General features: G+C 40.1%; 1 protein-coding gene across 1 annotated transcript in view; it reads right to left on the bottom strand.

Annotated features, from left to right (window-relative positions):
- The window catches only part of LOC109922808 (protein CC2D2B-like), a 158,169-nt gene that overhangs the window by 129,189 nt on the left and 4,252 nt on the right, over positions 1–24,728 (bottom strand). The window contains exons 3-8 of the mRNA XM_048609173.1: positions 21,418–21,516; positions 19,086–19,188; positions 18,231–18,347; positions 14,872–14,887; positions 7,729–7,861; positions 6,338–6,547 (exon numbers count right to left, since the gene is read on the bottom strand). Of these exons, the coding sequence (XP_048465130.1) occupies positions 6,338–6,547; positions 7,729–7,861; positions 14,872–14,887; positions 18,231–18,347; positions 19,086–19,188; positions 21,418–21,516 (678 nt within the window). The remainder of the gene's footprint in view (positions 1–6,337; positions 6,548–7,728; positions 7,862–14,871; positions 14,888–18,230; positions 18,348–19,085; positions 19,189–21,417; positions 21,517–24,728) is intronic.

The following is a 24,728-nucleotide window of genomic DNA, read 5'->3' as shown; positions in this document are numbered from 1 at the left end:
TTTACACAATTGTCCCTGCATATTTTCTCTCTTTGAAATAGATAAATTAAAACTATGTAATTGAATAACAATAGGGACCAAAGTTCTTAGTGTGCTAATCTGGACTTGATTATAGGGGCAGCACCACTATATTGGAACGACAAAGCCTGACAACTCAACTAAGTATGTTTTCAAGTATCATCAGAGCCAAATTACTTGAGTACAGATATTTTCTAATCAACCTGTTCAGACATGTTATTATACACACCTGGAGCTGGTGGGACTTGGACTTGGGCCTCCTGGTTCAGAGATATGGACACTACCACTGCACCACAAGAGCCTTCAAACTGTGAGTACAGATATTTTCTATTCAACCTGTTCAAAATCCTGGAATTGCGTCCCTAACGGCATTGATGGTGTATCAAGAGCACATGGATTGCAGTGGTTCAAGAAGGTAGCTCAGTACACATTCTCAAGAGTAATTAGGGATGGGCCACAAATGCTGCCCAAACCTGCAATGCACACATCACAAGAGTGATTTAGAAAATCAAACTTCTGGAATAAGTGGGTCTTGTAACTCGGCCTCATGGCAAATTGTGAGACCTCTGATGTAGCTCACCTGCAGGGCAATACCATTTTTCTCCATGTCAAATGGACATGCAGAGGATGGAAAATCACGACTAGGACAATAGAAGCTGACAGTATCCAAGAATTGTTAAAACTATGAAGGTTCCAATGAGACAGCACCTCCTGGACAAAAATATAAGATAACCAAACTAAAATAAATTAGGAGTTTTTCATGGATGGTGTAATTAGACTATGAAATTAAAGGAAGCAGAATCCTTTTTTTTTCAAAGTAAAGTAGATAAATAAAGTCTGAAAAATAAATTTAACAGGTAACTAGAACTAAAAGATTAGCCATAGATGCAAGCTTCTAAACATTCTTCTTTTGTGCCTTCTAATTCTCCAACACCAGCTGTCATTTCTATCCAGAAGTGATCCTTCTGCCACATGCTGGCATCATGACTTCTGCACATAGTTTCACTAAGGTAGGAAACAGGAATTGCAGCATAAAGTCTTGGTGACCCAAGAAAAGCAGGTAACAGCCATCAATCCATCATAAAACAATATAGCTGGGTCATGAAAATAGTCATGAATATGGTTGAAAACATGGTACTGAGCCACAGGAAAAAGCAGAATACCTCACAGAATTCAATTTAATATATTACATTGAAGATGTCTGTTTTCACAAATATATTAGAGTTTGATATAAATTATCCGAATAATTTAAAGATTATTATGATCATTTTCAGAAATATTGACCATGCTTCATAAATGTTATGAATATATCTGTAGCCGATGAAGGATAATAAAAGCAGAAAAAGTTAACAATTGAAATAAAATCTTGTTAAGAAAGCATCAGTAGGAGAAAGAAAGGATACATACCCCATTTGCTTCTTTAAGTCTTCGATTCTATTGAGATTTATAGAATTTGTCTCCAAGTGTCTTTCTACATTTTTGATTGCATTATTTATTGTGTGAAGCTATGAAAAAACAGTTACATGAACAAAACCTTCTCTAAATTAAAATATGATAGCTTTTACATTGTTCTGTTTCTTATTTATTTCCCATGTTTTAAATTTGCTGACTTAGCAGTTATGGAAACACTTCTGTCCAATCATTTCTCTTGCAGTCACATAATTATTACAGCACAAAAGTAGGTCGTTCAGTCCACCATTTCTTGCCAGCACTCTGTAGGAGCAAATTACATAGTCACATAGTCCCACTCTCTCACCTTCTCCATTAAGCTCTGCACAATCTTCAGATTTTCAAATAGCAATCTAATTCCCTCTTAAATACCTTGATTAAACCTGTGTAAAAATAATGGGGTAATAAGAGGGATTCAATTCCCCAATATCAGTTGGGTAGACAAAGAGTGGGAGAATTCTTACATTGTATCCAGGAGAGCTTTTTAAGCCAGTATGTTGTAAATCCTCCAAGAGGTTGGGCAATATTGGACATAAATTTACGAAATGAAGCAAGTGGTAGAAATATGGGGATAGAATTTTGGTGGTAATAATCAAAACTCAGTAAGATTTAAGGTAAAAATAAAGATGGACTTGATGTAAAGGTTCTGAATTGGTGGAAGGCTGATTTTAACATGATAAGATAGGATGTGGCCAAAGTGGACTACAACAGTTACTTATAGGAAATTCTACAACAGAGCATTCAAAAATAATTAGTGAGAGTGTGGGCCAATATGTTCCTGTAAAGGTGAAGTGAGGGATTGGCAAGTCCAAGGAACCCTGAATGTTATAGATGATTAGATTAGATTAGAAAAGAAGAAAATTTATACCAGATACTACGGGCTCAAAACAACAGAAACTTTAGAGTAGTATGGAACACACAGGGGATGATTTTTTTAAAAATTAGGAAAGCGAAGAGGCACCAAAAAAACCCACTATAAATAAAACAATAAAGGAAAATCCAAAAGCATTTTATAAATACATTAAGGGAAGAGGGCTAACCAAGGAAAGAGTAGGGCCCATTGGAGACCAAATTGGTGTAAACTGTGTGTGAAGCTAGAAGACGTAATTGAGTACTTTACATCTGAATTCATTATAGGGAAAGATTATGTAGGTATAGAAAATAATGGTGGAGGACTGTGGTGTGCAAATGACAATTGAGATCGAGGAAGTATTAACAGTTTCAGCTAGCTTAAAATTGGATAAATAACCTGACTCAGATGAGATATATGCCAGACTGCTTTGGGAGGTGACAGGAAATTTCATGGACTCTAACATTAATTTTCAAAACCTCTCTCACCCTGGAGGACAACTAATGTGGTACTATTATTCAAGGAGGGTGGTAGGGGTAACCCCAGTAACTACAAGCTAGGATCTGTGGATTGGTTTTCACAGGTCTTTGAGAGGATGTCTTCCATTGAAAAATGTTTTCTTCTGTGGAACTTGAATCAGAATGAAGCAATCAATCTGCGTACACCCTGGCATCAGCAATAGGGAAACTTTGGAAAGTTAATTTGAAGCACAGAATTAATCTCCAATTAAGGAGGCAAGGATTAATCAAGTATAATCAGCATGGTTTTATCAGGGCAAATCATGTCTGACAGGATTGATTGAGCTTTTTGCAGAGATTACCAGATATATAGATAAGTGTAGTGCAGTTGATATTGTCCGCATGGACTTCAGTAAGGCTTTTGAAAGCTGTTACATGGGAGGCTAGTTAAGTAGATAAGTGCTCATGAGTTACAAAGCAATTTGACATACTGGATGCAAAATTAGCTTGGTAGCAGGAGGCAGAGGGTGATGGTCAAAGATTTAATTTGTGCCAGGAGGCCTATGTCCAATGTATGCTGCAGGATCCAGTGCTCGGAAAGTAGTTTGCAGTCTACATAATGATCTAGACATAACTGTAGGAAATTGTGCACAAACGACACGAAAATCGGTTGTGTGGTAAATAGCAAGGACGAAAACGATGGGATAATCAGATGGGCAGAACAATGGTAAACAGAATTTAATGTGGAAAAGTGTGAGGTGTTACACTTTGGGAGGACTAACAAAGTAAGGAAGGACATGATGAACAGTAGGACATTAGGATGTACAGAAGATCAAAGGAAACATATGCTGAACATATACTGAATTTCATTTAGACCATAGGTACAGTATGTATGTGTTTCCCATTGTTATAGTTTTTAAAGGATGTAAAGGCACTGGAGACAGTAGAGGGAAGATATATCAGGATGATAGAAGAAATGCAGAAGAATAAATACCATGAAAGGATGCACAGGCTGGATCCCTTTACTTATGAGAACAGCTGATGCGAGACCCAAAAGCAGTCTCTAAAATTTTCAAACATTTTGATAGAGTGAAATCAAAATGTTTCCTCTTGTGAAGAATAAAAACATTGAGTTCATAATTATTAGACAATTATCAAGCTACCGAAAAAGAAATTTAGGAGTAACTTCTCACCAATCTTTGGGTAAAGAATGGGAGTTTTGCTTCAACAGGGTGTGGTTAAAGGGAACTATGGATGCATTTTAAGGACAAACCAGACAATCATATAAGGGAGAGGGAATTGAAGGTTACAATTAAAGATTTAGATGATGAGATAGAAGGAGATTCAAGTGAAGCATAAATTTTAACAATGACTGGTTTGGCTGATAGGCCTGTTTATTTGCAGTACATTCGATACCTACATATCCTCCTTCTACACAACAGATCAGTAATGCTTTGCAAGATCAGAGTAATTCTAGCTGTCATGATGTTTAATACTGCAGAAAAATAGGTATCCATTATTTTTACAGATGTCGCCTGGGTGTACACAAATTGATTGCTTCTCTCTCATTCAAGTTCCATAGAAGAAAACATTTATCAATGGAAGACATTCTCTCCAAGACCTGTGAAAACCAATCCACAGATCCTAGACATTAAGGACACTATTTCCAGTAATTCTCAAATTTGCTGCTGAGCCTTATTTCTTTTTCTTTTCATTGATTGCTCCCGGCACCACAGCATGCTTTGCACACCACTAGCTATACACAACCTGATCCCCACATACCCCTATCCCCATCCCAGGTTTAGTATTTCTATGCAATTGAGCAGAGCTTGGACTGTGCCCTCTGATGCAGACTTTTTACTGCTGTTCATGAGATCACTGCTCAGGTGCATTTATGAATTACAATTAACCACTTAACTAACAGAATGCACTAAGGTGATGATATTTCTGTCTTATCTGGTAAGTATGTGCCCTGTGGTGGTGCACCCACAGAGGAATCAGCACCTCTGAGGAAACATTATTTGCAAAGGACACAGTGTGTTGTAATGGCCCTAGAGAAAAGATGGATATCATTTTGTCACAAATGGAAACATAAAAATATTTCATGCAGTGCTAAAATCATTAACATGACTTAATCTTGTATGAGATCAAATTTGCAGATATTTAATGTCATCATGAGGCAGGAAATCCGAGCCCCCCCCCACCCACCCAATGCTCTGGTATACATGATAGCCCACTTGTCTCATTGGTCTCTGCTTTGCAGATGTTAATTGAAGGATTTGCCATGGCTACCTTTGCCTTCATCCCCAATCCTTTTATCTTGCCAGTTCTCTTGCATTCCCTGATTTTATGTCATTGTCTCCTGAAAGTTGATCCAACAATCCTTTGAATGTATGTAAGATACATGTGTATTTGGTGTTGTGCAGTAATGAGGGTAACTACCAGCAGATGCATGGTGAGTGACACGGGCTAATATTTGAGAATATGTTGATAGTACAACCTCACAAGATGGTATCAAATTTGATATAGATTAAGGTCTATAGCAGTGGGAAATGGAAAAAGGGGAAGTTAGAAAGTGCACTGAAATGGAACAATGAGAGTTGCTGGAATTTATGTCGGTGCGAGGAGTGATATCATGTCATGTCATGTCATGTAAATCCAGGTTAAAAAAAACACTACATTTCTTCAGCTCATCTCTAGCTCCACTTTCTTCAAGGCAACAGCTTTTTTCTTGTCATTACTAGAGAATAGGAACTCCTCTTGGCCCCTACTGCACCTAGCTGTACCTCAAAAAAGCCTCTTTAAACTAGAACACACCTTTGATCATCTGACACCATCTCAAAATATTTTCACTTCTGCAAAACTCTGAACTCTACCAAAGTTCAACTGTGCATTGTCCCTTAAATACGCAAAATGAAATCATGTCTTACAGGAATAAATCATGCCCCCTTATGGAAAATAGGCGCAGGAAACGTGTAAGTAAAATGGTAATGAGACATTCTTGTTGATAGAAGACAATCTCATACACCCAATGATCTTCTACATTTTGCTCCTGCTCTCATTTCCCCCTACCGTTGGTAGCTTTTCAAAGCTATACAGCTAGTTTCAGTCACGCTATCACCAACAAAAGATTGTTTCCATTGATTGGATCTTTCTGTGCCTTGATCCTTCAATCAATTCTACAATTGATGTACATAGTACCTGAATTAATTTTGCATTCTCAAAAGTGCTTATAAACTTTTCAGAATGATTTTCAGTAAATCAATTACTTTCAGGTGTATCCAAACTGGTTGTTTGTGCCTAATTTGGAAAATAACCAGCTTTCAAGAACACTGTTGAGCCAACTGAGTTGCTATCGTTCCAATGCAAGAAAAATGTAGCAATATGAATAGCAAATGCAGCCTCTTAGAATCACAAAGCCGAAAATACAACTGTAATTTTTTTTTTGAACATTTGCTTCATTATAACATATTAGGTTGCAGTCCTTCCTAGGCTTATTTTCAATGATACTCTGCAAAAAAAATTAGATAGCTCTTATTAGTTGCATAATATTATCACTCACTTTTTCTGCTAGGAGCTGGCTGACATTTTGCTTTTGCCTTTGTCGGTAATTGTCAAAAAGCTGCATAAGCTTCACTGCCAAAACATGTTCTTTGCTAAACAAAGGGTGGTGAAGAAAATGCAAATTTGCAATATTTATATCCAGTTGGTAGATTTGAGAAAGCTCCCCAAAATGACTGTCAATATCTTTTGCCAGTTCACTCACTATGGCCTATAAAAACATAAGAACACAAAATGATAATGTGCAGTTATCATATTAGTGAATAGTTTTATTGGGCAGAAAGAAATTAAAATGGTGATAGTGTATGTATTCAAAAAGTCCACGAGATCTTAGCTTATGTCAATTGGTAGTACTGTTGTCAGAGCTAGACATATGCCCAGGCCTGAAGAGCATTGCACAAACCAGAATTTGTGTATCTCACAGTTACCTGGCCAGTCAAGCCAAGGTACAAAGCAGTACCTTCCTTTATTCTGGAAGCAGGAATCTTTGAAAAAGATGGTCTCTCCATTACTGAATGGGCTATTAGTGAAAAAAATCCATGATTACTTTTAACGTGTATGGCTCAAATGAGAACTTATCTGAATTTCTACAATTAACTTACCCTGTGCTCATCCCACGTGTGGGGGACAAAGTAATGATGGGTAGAGACCTAAACCATGCCTTTGTTTCTTCAGTGGAAGAAATTATCAGCAGAACAATGATCCAGAACTATTCAATGGCACTGTAACAGCATAGATCTGCTGAATTTTGTTACTACACATGTTCCTCTTAAGCCCTTACGCCAACATTAATTACATATTCCTGAAACAATCCCACATTTCCAAATAGACACTGACTAGAATCAGCTACAAGCTTACTGCTAAAATCCTGCTGCCAAAAAAAACTGCTTGAACACATAACTAGCATGATCACATTACAAGCAGATTGATATGAAGATAGGTCCCACCTTAAAGCACCAGGCAATCAGTATTCATACTCTCACTATAAATGTACAGGAATGTAAATTTTCCATGTGTTGATTGTGTATATGAACATATGATAACTTCACAAAATGAAAATGTAAACATTTAATCATACAGTGGTTTCAGAAGATACATATAAATGTAAACTGTGATTAATAACTTCATAGCACATGTTTGGGCGTACACTTCAAAGCATACTAGCTCCATACATGCATTTCTTGAAAATAGAGTAAACATATTTTTAATAATTACAAACAAATATTCCCTTAATCTCACCATATTACTTCAAATAACACATTTTGGTTTATACAAGGGTTTCTGCTCTCTGTAAATACTACTTTTAAAATTCAATTTAAAAGTACTATTAACTATCCTTTCACAGTTTGTAAAATCACATCAGTAACACTAGAGAAGGAAATGGTCCCATACCTTCTTATAGACAGTCTTCAGACTTGTTTCAGGATCCTCTACATCATCTGGTGATGGCAGTCTACACTTCCAGGATAACTTAATTGGATCTGCTAATGCAATAATATTTCCATCTTCCCCAAACCAGTATTTCCTCTTTCAAAACATTTCAGATATAAAGCAAAATATTTTAGTATTACTCTGTACAATCCATAATGATGAAGAGTAATTTTCTGTAACCGTGCTAAGTAAAATCTCTATCAAAGTATACGTAGTATTTTAAACATTCATTTCAGTTATTGATTTTAAAATGATGAAAAAATAACCTCCAAAAATACTTTGAACAATTTGTTGGACATTAATGGCCAGCTTGCAGAATGAGTGAAAATGTCAAAGGGCATAAATAAATAGGTAGTAAAATTTATGAGACTTAGTTGTCACAAAACTATGCTAAATTTAACAATGGGATAGTGAGTTGTACAAGTAGGAAATATAAACAGATAGAAGATTTTAGTGAGATATATTTTGCAGATGGTAACACATCATTCCTACTTACGCTTTATCACTCATTATAAAAAGCATAGGAAATAGGAGCAGGAGTCGGCCATTTGACAGTTGAGCCAGCTCCACAATTCAATGTGATTGTGGCTGATCATCTAACTCACTGCCCTGCTCCTGCTTTCTCACCATTCTACAGCCTTCTGTGGCAATGAGTTCCACAGATTCATCATACTCTGGCTGAAGAAATTTCTCTTTATTTCAGTTCTAAAGGGTCATCTCTTCACTCCGAAGTTGTGCCCTTGGGTCCCAGTCCTACAAGTGGAAACATCTTCTCCACGTCAATTCTACCCAGGTGTCTCTGTAATTTGAAAGCTTCAATAAGATACTCCATCATCCTTCTAAACTCCATCGAGTACAGACCCAGAGTCCTCAACCACTCCTCATATGATGAGCCCTTCGTCCCCATGATCATTCTTGTAAATTCCTTCCAGACCCCCTCCAAGGTCAGCACATCCTTCCTTATATATGGTGGCCAAAACTGCTTACAATATTCCAAATGCAGTCTGACCAGAACCTTATACAGCCTCTACAGTATATCTCTGCTCTTGTATTCTAGCAGCTTGAAATGAATGCTAACATTGTATTTACTTTCCTAGCTGCCAACTGAACCTGCATGCTAGCCTTAAGAGAATCCTGAAGTAGGACTCCTAAGTACCTTTGTGCTTTAGATTTCTGAAGTCTTTTGCCATTTAGAAAATAGTTTACGCCCCTATTCTTCCCACCAAAGTGCATAATCATGCACTTTCCCATGTTGTACTCCATTTGCCACTTCTTTGCCCCACCCTTGTAGCCTGTATCCCTGGTACCAGAATCCCCAGTCATGGGAAACATGCATCCTGTGTTTACCCTGTAAAATTATGTTAGAACTTTATAGGTTTCTAACCTGCCTCATTTTTCTAAACTTCAGTGAAAACTATCCATTTGATCTAATCCCTCTTCGTATGTCAGTTCTGCTATTCCAGGAACCAATCTGGTAGACCTTCGTTGCAGTCCCATAACAGCCAGAACATTCTTCATAGGGTAAGGAGACCAAAACTGCACACTAGACTCCAGGTATGGTCTCACCAAGATCTCTCAATGTACAATTGCAGCAAGTTATCCCTTGCTCCTATACTCAAATCCCATCACTATGAAATGTTAAGACGTGGAAACAGACAGCCAAACCAAATCAGCCTTTCACAACACGGTAAAATTAAAACTTTCAAAGATGCTTAAAATTGTCCCTAATCATTCCTAAGCAGACTTTTAAATAACTAATTTGAGGTTTAAAGTTTTAGCAAAAATCTGTAGTTCGGGTTGTGGGTAAGGATGTTGACTTGGTCACCGAACTGGCTTGTTTTTGTTCGGATGTTTCGTCACCATGCTAGTTGACATCATCAGTGAGGCCTCCGATGACACCTTGGTTGGTGTCATACCAGGTAGATGGTTATTGTTGTTGGGCATCAGTCAACTCAGCTCCGATACATCATTATACGAATTTGTCAAGGTACTATCCTAGGCCCATTCACCATCAGCTGCTTCACCAATGACCTTCCCTCCATCATCAGATCAGAAATGAGGATGTTCACTGCATATGTTCAGCAATATTTGCGACTTCTCAGATAATGAAGCAACTCATGCCCAAATGAAGCAAGACCTAGCCAATAACAAGATTTAGGTAGACAAGTGGCAAGTAACATTCATGCCACACAAGTGCTAGGTAATGACCATCTCCAACAAGACAGAACCTAACTATAGCCCCTTCACGCTCAAAGATATCCTTATCCCTGAATCCCTCACTATCAACATCCTGGAGGTTATCATGACCAGAAGATGAACTGAACTAGCCAAAGAAATATAGAGGCTACAAGTGCAGGTCAGAGGCTAGGAATCCTTCAGCAAGGAACTCACCTTCTGACTCCTCAAAGCCTGTCCACCATCTCCAAGGAATGTAATGGAGTATTCCCCTCTTGTCTGGGTAAGTGCAGCTCCAAAAACACTCTCAAGACATTTGGCACCGTCCAGGATACAGCAGCTGCTTGAGTGGTACCACATTCACAAACATTCACTCCTTCACCCCCAATGCTCAGTAGCAGCAGAAAGTACCATGTACAAGATGCAATTCAGAAATTCAATAGGTTCTTTAGACAGCATCTTCCAAACCGATGACCACAACTGTAGAGAAGGACAAGAGCAGCAGCTAGTTGGGAACACCAAAACCTGCAAGTATCCCTCCAAGTCATTTAATGTCCTGACCTGGAAAATATTTATGCTGTTTTTGCCACATGGTAAACATCCTGGAACACTCTCACTAATGGAATTGTAGGTCTCCCTGCATCAAATGGGCTGCATTTGTTCAAGAAGACAGATCACCACCACTTTTTCAAAGGCAACTGGAAGTGTAAATTACTGCTGGCTGAAACAGTGAAGCTCACATCACATGAATGAATTTTTAAAAAGTCTGTCTATGATGGGATGTTATAAGGAAGGATTCTGAAGGACAGAAAGACAAAGATTAATCAGGGATAGTCAGCCTGGACTTCTTAGGAAGGTTATGTTTGACGAATGTGTTTGACGAAATCTATCAAATATTATGAGGAGGCTAGTGGGAGTGTTGATAAGGGTAATGCATTTGATGAGGAATATGAACTCTAGCAAAGCTTTTGTTAAGGTTCTTTATAGTAAACTAGTCAAAAAATTAAGAGTCCGTGGAATCCAGGGCAAAGTGGCATATTGAATACAAAATTAGCTGAGATGCAGAAAGCAGACAGGAATAGTATAGGGATGTTTCAGGGAGTGGAAGCTTGATTCCAATAGGGTTCTGCAGGACTTGGCGCTAGGACTCTGTTTGTTGTGTACACTAATGATTTGGACTCAAATGTAAGGGGTATGAATTCAAAGATGACACAAAAATCGTGAGATGTTAATTAATGAGGAAGATTGTCATGAACTTCAGGAGGATATCAACAGACTGGTCAGGTGGGCAGAGCAGCGGAAAATGAATTCAAACCAGAAAAATGCACTTGGGAAGGGCTAACAAGGAATTACATGATAAATGGTAGAAATCTGGAAAGTACTAAATATCAGAAGGACCTTGGTGAACATATCTACAACTCCCAGGTGGCAGGGCAGATGGGTAAGGTAATTAAGAAGGCACGTGAACAGCAAATTCTGACTTGCAAAAGGCTCATCTCAGCAAACCCTATGGGCAGGCCATTGAACTGCTTCCCCAGATTTTCCCTCTACCCAAAATACAATGTCTATTTGTGTCTGTCTGTAAGTGTGCATTGGTGGGGTGGGGGGGAGGGGAATGTTTGTAATGGGGTTGGAGTTTTTATCAGTAGAGTTACATGTTGATGGTTTGTAATTGTTTTCCTGCAGCTAAAATCTATATATTTGTAATAAATAGTAATCCTTGTTAAGTACAGACAGCTGATCTGTGCCTTCTGTCAGCCAGGTAAAAGACAGGTGAATTGGGAAATTTTGCCTACTTGATAAAAAGTTTAAATTTTGTGACAACTCCAAGAATAGAATGACTTGATTTTCAGTACACTACCCCAGTGAGGAATAACACCATTTGGAATTAAGAGTGCAAGCAATGACTGGAAAGGCATACCTAAAGCGTTTCTGGTGAGAGGGTGCACAAAATCCCAGAGTGACGTCACAGCCAAGCTGGTAAGTGATTGGTTGTATAAGGGATCAGTATAACTCTTTAATTTTCTTACTGTAACCAAATAACCTGTTGAAATTATTATACTTACTAGTTAACTGTTAGTGTATGTGAGAATTAGATTTGGTTTTTGTTTTAGTGGGTAATTTTTGGGATAATTAAAGGGATGGCAGACCAGCTCCTTCAAGCAATATGTTCCACCTGTAACATGTGGGAGTTCTTGGTTACTGATTGCATCGATGAACAACACATGTGCAGGAGGTGCCGTCAGTACCTCCAACTTGAGTGCCAGGTTATGGAGCTTGAGCAATGTCTGTGGGCAGCAAGTAACATCTGGGAGAATGAGAGTTATGTGGATATCATGTACAAAGTGGTAGTCACCCCACAGTGTAAAAGGGTGTAGGAGAATAGGTAATGGGTGACTGTTGCACACAAGCATAAGGTGAGGCAGGTAGTGCGGGAGTCCCCAAGGCAATCCCAATTACCAACTGGTATTCTGTGTTGAGTTCTGGCAATGGTGATACTGCCTCATGGAATTGTAGCCAAGGCAAAACCCGCAGCACTGTGGGATGCTCAGCTGCACAGAGCGGGGAGAAAAAAGTGGTTAGAACTGTAGTGATAGGAGGTTCAATCGTTAGGGGAACATAAAGGTACTTCTACAGCCATTCTAGTGACAACAAGATGGTGTGTTGCCTCTCTGGTGCAACGGTCCTTCAGGCTACTGAACAGCTGCAGGGCATTTTGTGGGGGGAAGGGAACCAGCCATTGATCATGGTACATGTTGGTACCAATAACATAGGTATGAAGAGGATGAGGTCCTGAAGACTGTATTTAGGGATTTAGGAGCCAGATTGAAAGCCAGATTGCATCCCAGTGTAATAAAAGAGAAGGCAGGGGAAATAGCAGATGCACTCGTGGTAATTTGCCAAAATTCACTGGACACTAGCGAGGTTCTTGTAGATTTGAAAATAGCAAATGTGATGCCACTGTTTAAAAATGGAGGTAGACAAAAGGTGGGTAACCATTGGCCCATTAGTTTAACTTCTGTAGTGGAAAAAATACTTGAATCTGTCATTAAGAAGGAAATAACGAGAAATTGGGATAGAAATTGTCCCATCAGCAGACACAGCATAGGTTCATGAAAGGTCATGTTTTATTTATTGGAATTCTTTGAGGGTATCACGAGCATGATGAACAACAGGGAACCAGTGAATGTGGTGTATTTGGCTTTCCAGGAGGCATTCAACAAGGTGCCACATAAAAGGCTGATGTATAAGATAAAGGTGCATGCCATTACAGATAGTTTATTAGCATGGATAGAGGATTGGTTAACTCACAGAAAGCAAAGAGTAGAGATATTTTTCTGCTGATCAGTTTCTAGTAGTGTGCCTCGGGGATTAGTGTTGGGGCTGCAATTGTTTACAATTTATATTTGGAATTGGGGACCAAGTGTAGAGTGTCAAAGTTTGCAGATGACACTAATATGAGTGGCAGAGCAAAGTGTGTAATGGACATTGAAAGACTACAGAAGGATATAGATAGGTTTAGTAGGTGGGCAAGGGTCTGGCAGATGGAGTACAATGTTGGTAAATGTGAAGTCATCCATTTTGGTAGGAATAACAGCAAAATGGACGATTATTTAAATGGCGAAAAATTGCAGCATGCTGCCAAGCAGAGGGACCTGGTGCCGTTATGCATGAATTACAAAAAGTTAGTTTGCAGGTGCAGCAGGTAATTAAAAGGCAAATGGAATATTGTCCTTCATTGCTAGAGGGATGGAGTTTCAAAACAGTGAGGTTATGCTGCAACTGTACAGGGTGTTGCTGAAGCCACACCTGGAGTACTGTGTACAGTTTTGATCTCCTTACTTGAGAAAGAATGTACTGGCGCTGGAGGGGGTGCACAAGAAGTTCACTAGGGTTGATTCTGGAGTTGAGAGAGTTTGCTTATGAGGAGTAATTGAGTAGACTGGGAATACAATTATTGGAATTTAGAAGAGTGAGGGGGGCATCTTACACCTTTAAAATTATGAAGGGAAAGATTAAATAGAAGCCAGGGAGGCTATTTCCATTGACAGATGAAACTAGAACTAGGGGGCATAGCCTCACAATGAGGGGGAGCAGACTCAGGACTGAGTTGAGGAGGAACTTCTTCTTCCAAAGGGTTGTGAATCTGTAGAATTCCCTGCCCAGTGAAGCAGTTGAGGCTAACTCGTTGAATGTATTTAAGGCAAAGATGGATAGATTTTTGAACAGTAAAGGAATTAAGGGTTATGGCAAGCAGGCAGATAAGTGGAGCTGAATTCACAATAAGATCAGGCACAATCTTATTGAATGGCAGAGCAGGCTGGAGGAGCCAGATGGTTTTCTCCTGCTCCTATTTCTTATGTTTTTATGTTCTTATGTTCTTTTGTCAATTTTTTCCTCATCACAATTCTTGTCCTCTATGCATCCCAGCTTGCTGCCTTAATCTACCAATTTAAGATTCCCAACTTCCCTAAAACAGCAGTATCTCCAATAATCCCTTTTCAATTTCATTGAACTGACCCCCACGATTGGCATCACTCTCTCCACCCAACCTATGTGGATGGGCACCCCCAACTAATGAGTGATCAAACCCCGGTTGTTCTGTAGGCTGTTCCCCAAATGATTTACCATGAATCTCCTGACAGTATGCATTAGACATACAAGACTAACTGTAATCCACTCCCAGACTGTAGTGAAATTGAATTCCTGATTCTGACCAGCCCAGAAGGTTCACTCACTTCCAAGCCCCCTGAGTTCAGATGATGCCCTTGTTTGGCTGTGCCACGACCCCCTGACCGAGGGCAGCCACCCTGGATTTGGCTGAAGACTACTCCCTTAGACTTTAAGACTTGGAAATTTGGTTGAAGCACATCAGTGTGCGCTGTTCGCACATGTATAACATGGCACCATACAACAATATGCCCATACCCTTCCCTGATGGCCCCTGGCAACCTTGACAAGCTGCCTAGCTTTGTGTCTGCGCTAAACAACAAGACAGTACTGAGAGCCTTTAAGGTCTGGCTGAGGGGACACAGCAAAAAATTCAAGGTAAGATAAAGCTGTGCCGCATCTCTGAGGGTCCACATATCGGAATGCCAACACTGTTCCCAGCATTGACTTCAGGTTTTGGAAGTTGCTGCTGTGTGTGGACTGTGGAGATCTGCTTGAAAGGAAAAAGAATCAGAAGGCAAGACAGGGATGTTGTGAATATCCGAGTAAGCAAAAAATGAATGAGCACCAAGAGAGCAAGCAAATTGCCCCAAGATGCACCCCAGGCGAATCCATAAGATGAGTGCCTATCCATGTGCTCAAAGTGGCCTGGCAGCAGCAATGCAATGAACGGTGCCAGTGAGTTCCAAAATATAGCACCAAAATGAAGAACCACCTTGCCAGTGGTGTGGTTTTTATGTCTCAGATGCTAGCATCCATGGATATCAGATTCTGGCACCAATCCCCATGCATTGTGCCCTGAGACATTAGTACCTGTTGTCCATGGTGGAAGTCCTAAGGAACAAGTGGCAAGCTCTACTCACCAGGTAACAACTCTGACTTCCATGCCGAGAATTGTCGCTACCTAGTTTCTATCCAGTCAGTGGGAGAATCAAAGAGTGCATATTAATGAAGGAAGATTAGGTAATAGCAAGATGTTAATGCATGCTAATATATGCAAATAGGCCCCTAGCCATTCACTGGCAAGAATACTATCTCACCATTCAACATTTGGCTAGAAAATGGGACAATTTCATCTCAACATTTAGATATTGCTTGCTGGCCATCTCTCACATTTTTCACTTAGAGATAGTAAGAACTGCAGACGCTAGAGTCAGAGATAATACAGTGTGGAGCTGGAGGAACACAGTAGGCCAGGCAGCATCAGAGGAGCAGGAAAGTTGACTTTTCGGGTCAGGACCCTTTTTCAGAAAGTTCTGAAGAAGGATCCCAACCCAAAACATCGACTTTCATGCTCCTCTGATGCTGCCTGGCCTGCTGTGTTCCTCCAGCTCCACATTGTGTAATATCACACATTTTTACAAACTTTCTCATTAACGCCCACATTGCTTGGGAGCAGGAAAATTACTTCCATTATTTTCTTTTTGATTGTAGTCAATTAAGACTTAGTGTGAGTCTTTGTCTGTGGCTAGACTTTCTGTCGTAAGTGACAATTGCAATATGTTTTTGGTCAAAAGTAAAGTTAAGTTTATAGTTTTATTATTGCTTTTGCCCCAGGCTAACATAAACATAGTGGTAGAACAGATACACCTTTGTGGTTAACATCAAGTGTAAGCTACTTTGAAGTGAAACCACTTAGTTTGAAGCCCGACAGTTCTATGTCCTAAATTGGTTTAGCTTTGTACCTAACGTAAAGTCCATAAAGGAGAAACAGTTACTTTTCTAATAAGGTCACCTTGTAGATATTTTGAATTTTTAGAAGTATTGATTGATTGTATTATGTTGCATTCTATACCTGTATCCAGTTACTTCAGTTTTAAAATACTGGTTATCTGTATGCACCATTTTTTTACATAGGCTCTGCATAGATATTTATATTTGAGCAACTTGTAATCTTTTTGCTTTTTGCTTTTGTAGGACACACACCAGCAATTACTGTGAAATAACACATTAACAAATAGTCTTCTTAACTAAAATATGTTGATAGGCTTTTGAGCACTCCAGAACATTTAGATGGACATCTAAATTACATTTAGATGGGCATGTCATAATTTGTGGAAGAAAGAGGTGTGGACTTCACAGAAATAACATAACATTTAGCACTCTAAAGAAACTCTCCTATGTACCACAAAGGACCACATGAATGGACCAGATGAGTCAACAGGGAAAAAAAAGGGGTCTGGCACCAACCTCACGAATACACAGATCCACGCATAGCTAAACAATGGATAACAAGGAATGAGTGTATCAAATAAACATAAATTACTTTGGAGATACCTTTTTATCTTGGTGGAAATCTGGATTTGCATTTAGATTTAGATTTATTGTCACAGGTATACAAAAATACACCAAGAGTGGCTCAACAGCAGCACTACTGATCATGCTGGTCAGGTCCTATCAAGCAGCACCTGCTCAATGATGCCCAGTTTGGGTTCTGCCAGCACCTCTCAGCTCCTGACCTCATTACGGTGAGGTCATACCTTGTTTCAAACATGGACAAAAGAGGTTAGGTAAGAGCGACAGCCCTTGATATCAAGTCCACATTCAACCCAGTGTGGCATCAAGGACCCCTAGCAAACTGGAATTAATGGATATCAGGACAAACCCTTTCTTGGTTGAAGTCATATCTGGCACATTGTAAGGTGGTTGCATTGTTGGAGGTCAATCATCTCAGCTCCAGGACATCTCTGGAGGAGTCCCTCAGGGCAGTGTCCTAGACCCAACCATCTTCAGCTGCTTCATCAATGACCTGACCTGAAGTGGGAATGATTGCACAATGTTCAGCACCAATCTCGACTACTCAGATACAGCAACAGTCCACATTCACATACAACAAGATCTGGGCAATATCCAGGTTTGGGCTGACAAGTGGCAAGTAAACATTTGTGCCACACAAATGCCAGGCAAAAATCATTTCCAATAGGAGATGATCTAACCACTTCCCCATGACATTCAATGATGCTACCATCATTGTCACCCCCACTGTTAACATCTTGGGGGTAACCATTGACCAAAAACTCAACAGGACTCACCACATAAACACTGTGGCTAGAAGAGCAGGTCAGAGGCCAGGAATACTGTGGCAAGTAACAACCTCCTGACTCCCCAGAGCCTGTCCATCATCTATAAGGCTCAAGTCAGGAATGTAATGGAATTCTCCTCACTTGCCTGGATGAGTACAACTCCAACAACACCCAAGATATTTGACACCATTCAAGACAAAACAGCCTCCTTGATTGGTATGGCATCCATAAGTATCCAATACCTCCACCACCATTGCAGAAATCCCTCCATAAAAGCTCTATGCAACTGAAACCTAGCCCAAAAAATGCATGATTCAGCCAGATGTAACTGAACACTTAACAGGCTCAAGAAATTGAATGCCTTAATCCATTCCACTTTCCCAGACACTGCCAGCACTTTTCTCCTAATCAGTCACAAGTTCTTGTGAAACAGTAACCTAAAGCAGTGATTTGTTTAACAGTTTTTCCTTGCTGTGAAGGATATTCACTGCAGTTCAATCTGGCAGCTTCTCAAGGATTTTTTTTCATAATCAATTTTCAAAAATAGATCATGACAATATATTTATGAAGTCACCTGTTCTTGCACAAGAAAGCGATTCTCCATTTTGTTGATATTTTTTTCCGACACATGTGGTTTTTTACTGACATAAAATCCTTCTTCCTCCAAAACACGAGGTTCAATGTTTCTTGGAAGTTTACTATTTACAGCAACTGAAAAATACAGTGCAAACTTAATCTACTTTGCAATTTCTCAAAGTACACCAATTTCATGAAAGCAAAGTACTGGTTGTTTTCATAGTAAAATAGCATAACGTTATAAAACACTATCCACTGTCTATCATGATGATAATACTGTAAACAACAAACAATTCTTTTTACGTAGAAGAAAAATGCTGCAGATGCCAGAAATAGTCAACAGGTCTGGTAGCATCTGTGGAGGGGAAAATACAGTTCATTCTAACTCTATTTATCCACAGATGCTGAAAGGCATATTGAGCATTTCTAAACTTTTTGAAGTACCTGGTAATGTATTAGGAATGAAAAGGTTTTTCATCTTTTCTCTCTGTAATTGATGATTCTGATATTCAGCAGGTATCCTTTCGATTACATGTTCAGTTAGAAACAACTCAAATTTGGCCTTTTCTTCTGATATACTACCAGAAATTTGAATTTCGCTCTCCCTATTTTCCTAAACAATAATAACATTGATATGAGCTCAAAATCAATTCTATATCCAGAAAAATTAAATTGTACCCTTGATGCCAATTTAAGACTAATAACAATTCAGTTCAAGGTGATGATGTACAGAAGAATAGAACAATTTATACTATATTCAGTTAAGTTTCATCATTTTTCTATAACATAGGATTAGATCCTAAAGGCGATAGGAATGATTTTCGTCTGTAGTCCCCATCAAAGCACAAAGTAAGTGGGGAACGTTGGAAATACATTCCACCCAAATTAATCCCAGTGCACTCAAATGTTCATTTTCTTCTGACCAGGAATGAGTGTGAGTAAACTCAGAGGTATCCAGCTTCAGTGCATATCCAAACTGAGGAGGAAAATCAATAACAACTTACAATTATATGGTGCATGCAAAATAGAAAAATGTCCCAGGTGCTGCAGATGTGCATAAGTAGTCAAAAACTGACAACAAGGAGTGTGTCAAAAAGCTGGTAAGGAAGTTAGATGTTAAGGAGGAGGGTGGTGAAGAGGTATAGAGTCACACAGCACAGAAACAGACCCTTTGGCCAAACTCGTCCATGCTGAACTAATCCCACTTGCCTACATTTGGCCCATATCCCGCTAAACTTTTCCTTTCCATATACCTGTTCAAATGTCTTTCAAATGTTGCAATTGTTCTCACCTCTAATACTTCCTCTGACAGCTCATTCCACCCTCCATGTGAAAAAGTTACCCCTCAGGTCGCTTTCAAATCTTTTCCCTCTCACCTATGCCCTCTAGATTTGGACTCGTGTAACCTGGAGAAAAGACTTTGGTTATGCCCCTCATGATCCTTAAACCTCTATAAAGCGAAAAAAGGCCCAGCCTATCCAATCTCTCCTTATTACTCAAACCCTCCAGTCTTGGTAACATCCTTGTAAACCTTCTTGCACCCGCTCTAGTTTAATAATATCCTTCCTATAGCAGGGTGCCAAGAATTATAAGCAGTAATCCAAATATGGGCTTACCAATCAATGTCTTTTGCAGCCATAACATGATATCCCAACTCCTGTACTCAAGCCAGGCGTGCCAAATGCTTCTTCACCACCTTGTCTACCTTTGATGTGACTTTCAAGGAACCACACACCTGCACATTTAATTCTCTCTGTTCGACAACACTGCCAAAGGCCCTACCATTAACAGTAGGGAGGGGTAGCATTTGGCATGTGTAGTGATTGTAACAAGGTCAGCCAGGTGGTCGTCATTGAATATGAGTTCCCTGACTGGGGCTGTTAATTTGTTTCAATCATGGAATCCTGACTGACAGATTAGAACAGGAGTGTCAGACATCCTGTTCACTTTGAGAGCTAGTTCTAACGGAACTGGATCAGTGTCAAGGACACTCCACATGTAAATAAAGGGTGACATGGTGATGGGATACTGGCCTCTGCAGAGTTATTTTAGTGGCAATGCCAGGAAAGCACAGTCTTGAAGAAAGTCTCTTGCAACAATCATCTTTGAGTTGGGGTAAGCATTTCTGGGATCATGCCTTTATTTGAGAAGCTTGACTCATTCAATCCTGGCATTGTAGACTGGGCCCACAGTATGTGGAAAGAATGCTTTGTACTTTCCAGGCAAATGACATTGTGGCAGACAAAAAGCAACGAGTAATTCCGAATAAAAACCGAAAGAACTGCAATCAGAGACAAAAATAGAAATTATCGGAAAAGCTCAGCAGGTCTGGCACCATCTGTGGACAGAAATCAGAGTTAACATTTCAAGTCGAGTGACCCTTCCTCAGAATAGAGTAATTCTCCTGACAACTCATGGACCCGCAGATTTTTCAGTTATTAGGAGCCTAAAAGTCACCAGATATGAAATCCTTTCAGAGTTGATAGATTTAGTTTAGGAATATTATGACCCTAAGCCTTCAGCAATTCTGAAATGCTATCAGTTTCACTTGGCAATTCAAGAACCAGGGGAATCTGCATCAGGATTTTTGACTAGGTTAAGATGATTAGCAGAGGATTGTGACTTTGGTTTAATCCTTAATGAGATGCTAAGAGACCATTTGGTATGTGGGATTAATGATGCAACCATGCAAAAATACCTACCAATTGAAGACCAACTGGAATTCAAACAGGCACTGCAACTGGCTTTATCATTGGAAAATGTGGCAAGTGGAGCATGATTACAGAGCATTCCGATTGAAGTGGACACCCTTGCCAGTCCAACTGAGCTTGGGGAAGACCACTTGAGTGAACGCAATTGCAAAGCATCACTCAGGACATATCCTGAAAAGAGAGACTCTAGGTCAGCCCACAGCAAGACCCCAAAACAAAACCAAGCCTCAGCCAAAAGGTCAACATTTTCTTCAGGATCCAGGCTGGCAAGCCATTGTAGTTGCTGCTGGTATGCTGAGTTGAGACAGCAAGACCCCCATTAGACCTAAATGGAGTAAGAGAACTCATCGGCCAGTATCTAGGTCAGTGCACACCCTGGAAAGTCCAGCTACATCTGGGTTGAAACAGTTAGATTGCTGAGCAACATTCAAATCAGAACCAACCAAAATAAACATCCAGTTAAATGGTCGCCTGGTTCTAATGGAGGTCAATACCAGCACAGCCGTTTCAGTGATTGTAGAACCAGTCTTTATCAAAATTCGCTCTGGTCTGAAACCTGTAAGTTTGTGCAAGTCCTCAGTTACACTGAGAACCTATACCAGAGAACCCTTACAGATTAAGGGTACATATTCAGTTCCAATCTCTTATGAGAAGCAACTGGTTCAATTGTCACTAATTGTAGTGAAAAGCTCAGGCTCAAGCTTGATGAGGTGAAATTCATTGAGAAAGATTCACCTAGATTGGCTCAACATTTTTCAATTAGAAAATGGCTACCTGTGCGAAGTCCTAATTAAATATATGGAGGTTTTTCAGCAGCTCTAGAGACTATCAAAGGAACCAAGGCTACCTTCCATGTTGTCCAGGAAGCAATTCCACAATTCTGCAAGGTCCACCCAGTGCCACTTGCCCTGCTGCAAAAGTTGAGGCAGAAATCAGAAGGGTGGAAAATGAAGGAATCGTCAAACTATTTTAGTTTGCGGAATGGGTAGCGCCAATTGTACCGATTTGAAACCCAACAAGTTGGTTCACCTTTGTTGGGACTTTAAACAAAAGGTAAACTACTTTTCACAGCTGGATAAATACTCTAGCCCTCGCATAGAGGATTTATGCACAAAGCTGGGATGGGTCTGTCCTTCACAATGTTTGACTTGAGCCATGCATACTTGCAATTGTGATTAGATGGAGACTCCCAGAAGTATGCTACAATTAATACCAATAAGGGTTTGTACCATTATACAAGACTGCCATTTGGGGTTTCGTCAGTCTATGCAATTTTTTACAAATGATGGAGAACATTTTACAAGGTGTACACTAGGTAGCCATTTATCTCAATGACGTGCTAATAACAGGGAAGACAAATAAGGACATAGTCCTTAGACATTTCTCCCAGGCAGGCGTACACCTTAGAAGGGAAAAATGTGTGCTCTAAGCACCAAGTGACCTAGTGGGCTACAGATTGACAAGACCAGGTTACACCAGTTGGGAGATAAAGTGAGGACAATCATAGAATCCCCACAGTGTGGAAACAGGCCCTTCGGCCCAACAAGTCCACACCGACCCTTAAAGCATCCCACCCAGACCCTGAACACTACGGGCAATTTAGCATGGCCAATCCACCTAGCCAGCACATCTTTGGACTGTAAGACGAAATCAGAGCACCCAGAGGAAACCCACACAGACACAGGGAGAATGTGCAAACTCCACACAAATAGTCACCCGAGGGTAGAATTGAACACGGGTCTCTGGTGCTGTGGGGCAGCAGTGCTAACCACAGAGCCACCATGCCGCCCAACCGAGGCAGACCAGTTGCTGTACTAGGCAGTTATATAACCAGATAGTATACTTTTTGTGGTGCATCTGTAAAAGTTGGTGAGGGTCCTTATGGACATGCTGAATTTCCTAAGCCGCCTGAGAAAGAAGAGGCATTGTTGTGCCTCTTGTCTGTTGCATCTACGTGGCAAGTCCAGGACAGGTTGTCAGTTATCATCACTCTTAGGAACTTAACACTCTTAACCCTCTCAAACTCCGCTCCATTGATGTTTGGAGGTGTGTTCTCCTCCCTTCTTTCAGAAGTCAATGATCAGTTCTTTTGTTTTGCCGTCAGTAAGAGAGAGATTGTTATTATTGCACCATGACACCAAGCTCTCTATGTCGTTTCTATATTCCGACTCATCGTTGTTTGATATCTGTCCTACCACGGTGGTGTCGTCAGCAAACTTGTAGACGGCATTCATTTGGAATTTGGCTTCACAGTTGTGGGTATACAGGGAGTACAGTGGCGACTGAGAACGCATCCTTAGGGGCTCCAGTGTTGAGCACTATCGTAGAGGAGGTGCAGTTGTTTATCTGTACTGAATGCAGTCTATGGGTCAGGAAGCTGACGTTCTAGTTGCAGAGGGTTGAGCTTTGATCTAGGTCTTGAAGTTTTGAGATCGGTCTGGAGGGAATTATGGTGTTGAAGATGGAACTGTAGTCGATGAGCAGGAGTCTGACATAGGTGTCCTTGTTGTCCAGATGTTCCAGGGATGAGTGCAGGTCGAGGGAAATGGTGTCCGCTGTGAACCTGTACTTAGGTAGGCAAATTGCAGGGGCTCGAGGCAGGCTGGGGCGATCGAGTTGATGTGGGCTATGACCAGCCTCTCAAAGCATTTCATGATTGTGATGTTCAGAGCCACTGGGCAATAGTCATTGAGGCACATTGCATGTGCTTTCAAAGGTGCCCCAGCTCCCATGTCTGTATCGGAGCTTAGGTCCTTCCCTGGGCTGGTGAATTATTATGGAAAGTTCAAAAATAACCTGGCCTCCATCCTGGCACCTTTGCATCAACTCATAAAGAAGAGATAGCATTGGAAATGGTCTCTATCTTTGTGCTAAAGCAAATTTGGATTAGTTGTTTTCCTATCCCAATACTTAATCATTGACAAATACAGAGAATAGCTGAGGCCACAACAGAGATCATTGAGGGACAGTCTAATTACATCCTGACAATTACCATATCTGTTTCTGCCAATTATTCTTTCTTGTCTTCAGGCACTCAGTTGCTTTCTTAACCTGGTCTTTGACTTACCCCACAAAACTTCAATTCTAATTTACAGTCTACTAGAAGGAACTTATCTATTGTCTTCTGGAACAACATGTAAGTAACATTCATGATCATTCCGTCCCCTGTCCACTTAGTCACAACCTCAAAATACTCAAATCAGTTTGTGAACCTTTATAAATTCAGAATATGCCAGAAATACTCAACAGATTTGGCAGCAATTGTGAAAAAGGTACAGAGTCAACATTTCAGTTTTATCACCTTTTATCAGACGAGGCAAAAAGCTAAAAATGGAATAGGTTTTGAGCATGGCGTAGATGGGAAAAGGACAAACCGAAGCCTTGTTATTGGTTCTGAGTTTTCCCACAAAAGTCAATAATGCATTGTGATACTGTATGTGGAGTAAAAGAGGAGCTTAACATGCACTAGTTAGTGGCTAATGGGTCAGTAGTTGTTTGTACATTCTTAAAATCTAATTAATATTGCCCATTGTATCAATATAAGCTCAAATATCATACATAAACGTAAGGTTGCAAGGTCAGAAAAACTCAGGATTAAGAGTGATTATATCTTCTTACTGTATCAGAAATAGTAGGAACTGCAGATGCTGGAGAATCTGAGATAACAAGGTGTAGAGCTGGATGAACACAGCAGGCCAAGCAGCATCATAGGAGCAGGAAAGCTGACGTTTCAGGCCTAGACCCTTCTACAGAAATGGGGGAGGGGAAGGGGGTTCTGAAATAAATAGGGAGAGAGGGGGAGGCC

This window comes from Rhincodon typus, chromosome 20 (genome assembly GCF_021869965.1).
Source record: "Rhincodon typus isolate 14 chromosome 20, sRhiTyp1.1, whole genome shotgun sequence".
In the NCBI taxonomy this organism is placed as follows: domain Eukaryota; kingdom Metazoa; phylum Chordata; class Chondrichthyes; order Orectolobiformes; family Rhincodontidae; genus Rhincodon; species Rhincodon typus.
The sequence above is the reverse complement of the archived record's forward strand: the minus strand, read 5'-3'. Positions and strand labels throughout refer to the sequence as shown.